The 7,364-nt window shown below is 34.9% G+C and overlaps 1 protein-coding gene and 1 long non-coding RNA gene across 3 annotated transcripts; both read right to left on the minus strand.

Moving 5' to 3' along the window:
• Window positions 1-425: 425 nt before the first annotated feature.
• On the minus strand, window positions 426-3,965 carry LOC108988530. 2 transcript variants are annotated; one of them, XR_001995688.2, is made up of 3 exons: window positions 3,511-3,965; window positions 774-1,327; window positions 426-669 (listed from the first exon to the last, which is right to left on the minus strand). It is a non-coding gene; the product is annotated as an uncharacterized LOC108988530 (long non-coding RNA). The 2 variants fall into 2 exon arrangements; XR_001995690.2 differs by having other exon boundaries at window positions 956-1,327; window positions 3,511-3,960.
• A 743-nt stretch (window positions 3,966-4,708) lies between these two features.
• LOC108988529 (geranyl diphosphate phosphohydrolase) lies at window positions 4,709-6,312 on the minus strand. Its single transcript, XM_018961814.2, has 2 exons — window positions 6,020-6,312; window positions 4,709-5,215 (listed from the first exon to the last, which is right to left on the minus strand). Exons 1-2 carry the CDS (start codon window positions 6,147-6,149, stop codon window positions 4,917-4,919), a joined length of 429 nt encoding a protein of 142 aa, XP_018817359.1. The 5' UTR covers window positions 6,150-6,312; the 3' UTR covers window positions 4,709-4,916.
• Between the last annotated feature and the right edge of the window lie 1,052 nt (window positions 6,313-7,364).

Here is a 7,364-nt window from a genome sequence, read left to right on the forward strand (position 1 = left end):
AAACGAGTTGACCCGTTAAGACATGATAGCTTAACGGGTTGATAACGGGTCAACCCGTTATGACCTGTTAAGAATATTAAAATTAAAATTATACCCTTATACCTAAAAAATAAAATTGTTGAGATTTTAATTTCGATATTTTTATTGTTTAGATTGTAATTTTGGACTTGTAGTTAGTTTTATATTTTTTATAGATATTGTGATTTTAACATTTATATAAAATTATGCTAAACTTAACTAGATTAAAGAGATTAATTTTGAGTTTGTTTCAATCCATTTACATAAATAGGTCAGAATGGGTTGACACGACACGACACGACCCGTTATGTTATTGGGTCGTGTTAGGGTTTGAGATTTTGACACGATAAGCTTAACGGGTCGGGTTAGAGTTGACCTATATAGTATAATATACATATCTTGACACAACACGAACACGACCCGTTAACACGATTTGACACTCCTAGTGTACATAATGTCTTTCAATTGCATATCTAGCTTGAAGTACTTCAATTACACACTCCATATCTTTTATTGCTGACTTTTAGGCTGTAACAAAATCTTTTCTCTTACTTTCTTGTGAAGATTGAATAGTTGCATGGAGGAGCACGACCTTGGGCCAGTGTAGCAAATACAGAAGATTGATCGAGTATGTTGATGTCATTATGAGACCTATGTAAAATAAAATAACATGTCATAACCGAAGATCATAAGACGCAATGGCCTCAAAGATACAAAAATAATAGTTGGTTACTTTATATGACTAGAGTACCTACATTTCCAAGCGTTAGGATAATTCTTACATTTCCAAAGCATGCAATTAATGATTCTCAATACTTCTATAAATCCACGTCATTGTCCAACATCTAGTAATCGTGCTATATCGCTACTGTTTAGAGACCTCAAGTACTCATCAAAAAAAAAATTGTCACGATCGTCTAATTTTTTCATACTCAACTGTGCAATGCTTTCTCCAATTCTCAAATATTCTTCCTTAAGATCTGTCATTACTCCATATGTGACCATCCAAATTGCTGCAGTCATGTTCTGAAGGGAAGACAATCCGAGCCTTCCACTTGAATATATTTTTTGGACAAAATAATCATATGCTTCTCTGCATAATGGATGTGTAAAATAGATCACGATCAATTCAAAACCTCTTCTTAAAAATATTGGGAGGATATATTAGTATTTAAGCAAAATAATCATGGAAAAGGCATTGATGGTTGTTCAATGGATCACGTCAGATGAACGTATGAGTAGATGGGCAGGATGACGACATGAACTGGATGCTCCCTCGCTAGCCTTCATTCTTGTTCTATCGACATTACTGCAATCATATTGAATTCATTATCAGAATAATCTTCATATACAATATGATCAATACTCTAAGATGGATCCATAAAGAATTAAGAATGGTGGAATTTCAAGAATTGAAAGAAGAAATATTGGAAATCTCAAGAGGCTTGGTTTTAGATGAGTGGTAAGTAGTTAGAACGCCTGATCTATTTATAATGCCAACGAGACAGTTAGCTTAAACAAAAAATATGAGTAAATGGATAAAATAAAGTTTGACATAAGTAGAAGATTAAATGGAATTGTAGGTATGATTGTTGGAAAAAAGAAATGTTGGCAAAAGAAGATGGTTAGATGTGTAATGTAGATATTCAAGTTAAAATTTATATGCGATTTTAGATAATTGTAATAAAAAAAAAATAGATATTATCGTTAGATTAGGAAAAAAATTACCATTGAATATAAACAATAATTTAATTAGAATAATGAAATAATAGTTATGTTATTAAATATAAAACAATAAAAAAGTGCACATTATGGATTATGAAACTTAACACGAAATATTTTTTTATAAAAAATTAATATATGACTAGTAAAACAACAAAATATGACAAAAATAAAATAGATAAAAAAAATGAAAATGTCTAAAATTAATAATATTTTATTATTATATAAAGTTTAGATGAATAATCCATCGTAGAATTAGTTTTTGAGTAGGATAAGAAAAAGGCAAAATGTGTGATATTAGGGAAGCTTTGGCGAATAGGATGGGCAAGGTGATGCTAATGCTCTTAGGAGGTTTCTAGGTTGACTGGCTATTATAAGAGATTCATCCCAGGTGATGGAAGTTTTGCAGCACCCCTAACCAGTTTATTGAAGGACCAGTTTGTGTGTAATGATGAGGCCAAGGAAGAAATCCAAGAACTTAAAAGCGTAGTGACCCAACTCCAAGTGTTATCTCTTCCAAACTTCTGCCTACACTTAATCATTGCATGTGATGCTTTAGGTTGTGCAATTGGAGTTGCCCTCATGCAGAAAAATAAACCCTTAGCATTTTGCAGTCAAGCTTTAAAGGGAGAATATTGGGCTTGTCAACATATGAAAAAGAGTTGCATTAGTGATAGCATTACAGAAAAGGAGGCATTATTTATTGGAGGCATTTGTTTGCGGTTAGAATCGACCACCAAAGCCTAAAGTAGCTGCTAAAATAGAAGGTAGGAACTCCTATGCATCAAAAGTCTCCATGCTACTTGGTTATGATCTGGTTCTAGAATATATAAAGGGACATGACAACAAGGTAGCAAATGCCTTGTCAAAGAGGTCTAAAGGTGAGCTGGACAAAGTGGAGGTAATCCTTGCGATCATATCCTTTCCTACAATTGATTGGCCGGAAGATGTTAAACTGGGTTATGCTAAAGACCCAGGACCGAAGACTTATTTTCTAAATTTGAGGAAGGTAGCTTACCCTCGGTCCTACACTGTCATGAATGGGCTCCTATTGTACAAACAAAGATTGTTCCTTGCATATGATTCTCTCTTTAAACTTCTATCATTTTTGCATAGCAGCCTTGGGAGGGGGGGTGGGGGGAGAGAGAGACAAAAAAATGCATCGGATTAAGAAAGATTTCTTGGAATCAGATCTAATGTCGAGCAACTCATAAGAGACTATGACACTTGCCAGGGTGTCAAGGCAGATCAATCAGAGCCATGTGGATTATTGCAACCTCTTCCTATTCCCTCACAGCCTTGAAAAATATGCAGACTTGAAGCATAAGGAACTGAGTTTAGAGGTTGGTGAGTGGGTTTACTGCACTTCCAGCCCTATAGGCAGTTGTTTATGACTCACCGGAGGAGTTTGAAACTAGCCCTACGGTAGTAATAGTACTATGGCCCTTTCCAGGTCGTTCAAAAGATAGGGGTAGTGGCTTATCGGCTGCAATCTTCTCCCACTTTAGCCATTCACCCTATCTTCCACATCTCGTAGTTGAAGAAGAAGCTTGGCCAAGGAATCTCACTACTCTTGACTCTACAATCGGTCAATGTTGCACGGGTCCTCGAGCCTGAACTGAAGAAAGTGTTAGCACGCCGTATTAGAAGAATCAAGAATCAACCCCTTTCTGAATTGCTAATTCAGTGGCACGAACAACAAGATGACAATGCTACCTGGAAATCTATTATGAACAGTTGAGGCTCTCTTACCAGTTGAAGCTCTCTTACCTGTACCTTGTGGCAAGGTGCTCAAAAGGGGGAAGACTTTGTCGCACTTTCTCCTGAGGTATCTGCATACTGAAGCTAAGCATGAAGAATGGGGGTTTTGGAGACTCTCGGAAGTGGAAGAAGCATATGTCTTCCTTAGTTGTACGTGTCTTTAGCTTGGAGTCTATTAGGCCAAACCTTTTATTGTGTTTGATTGGTTCACGAAAGGGCAACCGAGTATGGGTAATTCTTGGGTTGGACCACTATACCTTAGTTGAATCCAGTGGTTAGATTTCTCTGTCAATCCGTAAATCACTATCATAAAATGTATGGATTCGATATGCAATAGATGAATACAATTCCCTTATTTCCTTCTCTCTCTCTCTCTCTCTCTCTCTCTCAATGTTCTGGAGGAACTCACAAAGTGTGCTAACATCATTTTCTGGATGCTTTTCTTGGTATTCATTGATTTCTTATCCTGGGTGTAATAATCTGCTAGCAGAGATGCAATCATAAAGGCAGAGGGACAGATATAAGGGTAAAGGACTTCTCCTGTGACCAATGTGAAGTAAATTGCTCGTTCTCTTCAGGCAAGGAGGTGAGATAAGAAAAGTAGTGGCAGATATGTATGGCTTTTTATGTATTAAGTAATAACAAAGGATCCAAGGTTCACCCGGATGAGGAACATTGTTGATCATGCTGCATTGACCAATGATGTAAAAGTTCCTCAACCTTCCTTTCCTTCTACTTCATCAAAGATAAAGGATAAAAGAAACTTAGGTTGGGTTTGAAACAGTTATTCATCATATTTTTCTTTTCGTTTATGTCAATCCATCACTGGGTACAGATATTACGCATTCATTTACTGGGTAGTGCTTCATTAGTTCAAGAGACATTTGGCAAAGGAACAATGACAAGGTAACTATTGTACCTACTGCATATGAGGAAAAAACCTAAAATCATTGGTGGAGACAGTGGTAGATAATAATTTGAACTGTTCATTAATACATATAAGAACGCACATGCAAGGGAGGTAATGACACAGCGGTAGATAATATTTGCTTTTTATGAGTGCTCTCAATAACGGTATAAATCAAGCCAACTTGAAAAGCCTGCTTGATAAATGTAATTCTATTTCCAAAATAAGTATACGTAATTGCTGCTCAACATGAAATGTAGATTCTACCGTGTTAAAAGCAGAGTAGACTAGAAAACAGAATGGAATCAGGAAGCACAATCACTAACATAAGAGGCAAGAGAAAGGCAAGATTAATAAGAGAAAGGGAAATACATCTTACACCAAATTGATAATAAGACTGAAAGCCCCGACTTATGTTTTCACTGCCTAGACGTTTCACATGCATGCATAATCTTCGCACACTGGACAAAAAGCAAGTAGAACGTGGCAGGATCCCTATGAATTAGTTCTAGCCAATTGGAAAAGGATTATAGCCCTCTTGCACCATCTTCTCTAGAGGCCAAAACAGTGGTTTAGGGAGATTATCCCAGTCATACCAATCCCAACCATCACACTTTTGTGGCTCAAGATTTTGGGGCACTTGGTTAGGATCTGCTAAGAATGCACGCATGAAGATAGTAACATAATGGGATGGTTTTGGTTCCTCAAGAAACAGGGTGTTTGTTACAGTTAAGTACTCTACTTTATCAATGTCCAATCCAGTTTCCTCTTTCAACTCTCTGGCTGCGCATTCTTCAAAGCTCTCTCCTGAAAATGCACAAGTGGAAATTGAGAGTAATTGAATAGGTGGAGAAATCTAGATGCCAATACAATCGTGAAAGCAAGAGCTCTAACTTGGAGTGAGGTATGTGTTTGAATATTTTTCATAAATGAGTTTGCATTGATTGTGGTTTTTCTTTTTTCTAAAACGGATCCAATATTTAACCTACGATGGTATTACAGTGAGTGATCATTGATGGCTATTGGAATTTAGTGAATCTTAGCTGCCTAATATATAATTGCTAGGTTATATGATAATTCATAACAGAATCCAGGCCCAGAAACTATCTATGTCGACCAAGAAGGTCCTTGAGATACCCTGATCACGGTCTGAGTCTATGGTAGTGGGACTTTATTAGCATTTTGTATACAAAGTCAAGTTTCCTCACAACTCCATTGTAATAATTCTACACCTGATCCATTGATTACCCCCATTCCTAAGTGGAGCAAAGAGAGGAAGATCAAGCTATCAATAATTAAATACTTTCTCTATAGAGCGTCTATTAGCATAAAAAAATGTTAATTGATAAACACCTCACTTGACCCAAATAATAACTCACGCTAGCATTTCTTTGCAATCAATTAATCAAAATCCCATCCCTTCCATGTAAGATTGAGCATGTAAATCCAATTCAACTCTATATAAGCTCATATTGCATAAATTTAACAAGCAAGAGAGAAACCCAGGAAGAAATAATGGAAGAATTGGAGAAATTGTTTGCAAAGATCCCCAGAAACTTGCCAAAACATAAATGGGAAACTAAGTTTGTGTAAGACAAGGAGGATACTAACCAAACTCGAGGTGGCCACCAGGGAGAGCAAAAGTGGAGTCACCGATGGATGAGCGGCGCCGACCCAAGAGAACAGCTTTCCCACTCAACAAGAAAACCGCCACCCCCACTCTGGGTACTCCCTTCTCCATTCCTTCCTCACTATTCGTTGTTGCCTCACCCTCTCAGAGTTTGGTCTCTCACCCGTCTCTTTAAGCAGGGTTCAAATGCCTGATGTTCGTGCCTTGCACGTAAAGAGCAGTGACCGGCTCTTCAATGTCGAGTAGCCGAAGTCGTCCAGACTCCCCAGACGACTTCGGCTATTCAATGGCGATACTTCTTTTCAATTTAAAAATACTTTTTTTTTTCTTTTTTTCTCTTTTTTTTTTTTTTTCTGAAAGATAGTTTTGTAAAATTAAAATTGTGTTTTAACGAAGTGTCACAACTATATTAGTTGATTTAAAATAAATTGTAAATTAATTATAAAGTAGTTATAAATGTATCATTAATAGACAAAAAAAGGGCATAATGTTTCTCTCCTGTAATTTGTATCAACGTGTAATGATATCTTATATTTCATTTACTACTGTTGTATTATTTAACTATTTTTTTCTTTATGTTATTTAAATCTAGATTAAAAATTTTAGAATATGAAATTTTTGCATAATTTAGAAGAAAATAAATTTAATCAACTAATATAATCATGTAATTTAATTAAAAACAAATTTAATTTTATAAAAATTGACTCAAAAGGTAAAAAAATGACAATTTTTATAAAATTGAATTTATTTTTAATTAAATTACATGATTATATTAGTTGATTGAATTTATTTTCTTCTAGATTATGCAAAAAGGTCATGTTATGAGATTTTTGATTTAAATTCAAAGAGCAAAAGAAAAAAAAAATTGATTGGTTGTAAATCAATAGTAAAAAAAAGTGTAAAGATATCATTACCATGTATCAATAACGATACTATAACCGAGTTACAAAATATTTTTTCATTCTATCCCAAATTGATCGTTCACTTTGATTGTTAGTAACATTTTTTTAAATATATATATATATATATATATATATATATATATTTATATAACCACACACACTTTTGTACTAATAGTCAAAGTGAGTGTTCACTTTGAGAGGACTGTAAGATAAGATAGAGTAATGCATACATAATTAAATAAATTGTGTTGGAGTAGGTTTCAATATCTTACTCACTGAAAGATTTGTATATTTATAGAGTTGTAGTTACAAAAGAATTCAGATTTACAAGGATATCTAACAAACTATCTTAACAAACTAAAAAGGCTCGCTACAATTCAAACTTCAAGTATTCAAAACTCTGTTATGAAATTGTTGCATATTC

This window comes from Juglans regia, chromosome 13 (genome assembly GCF_001411555.2).
Source record: "Juglans regia cultivar Chandler chromosome 13, Walnut 2.0, whole genome shotgun sequence".
NCBI classification, from domain to species: domain Eukaryota; kingdom Viridiplantae; phylum Streptophyta; class Magnoliopsida; order Fagales; family Juglandaceae; genus Juglans; species Juglans regia.

What these genes read in the sequence shown, in the direction of transcription:
- LOC108988529 (XM_018961814.2), bottom strand. Translation starts at nt 6,149, where the DNA reads ATGGAGAAGGGAGTACCCAGAGTGGGGGTGGCGGTTTTCTTGTTGAGT. An exon ending in TGGTGGCCACCTCGAGTTTG is followed by an intron (nt 5,216 to 6,019) that starts GTTAGTATCCTC and finishes GTGCATTTTCAG; the next exon opens with GAGAGAGCTTTGAAGAATGC.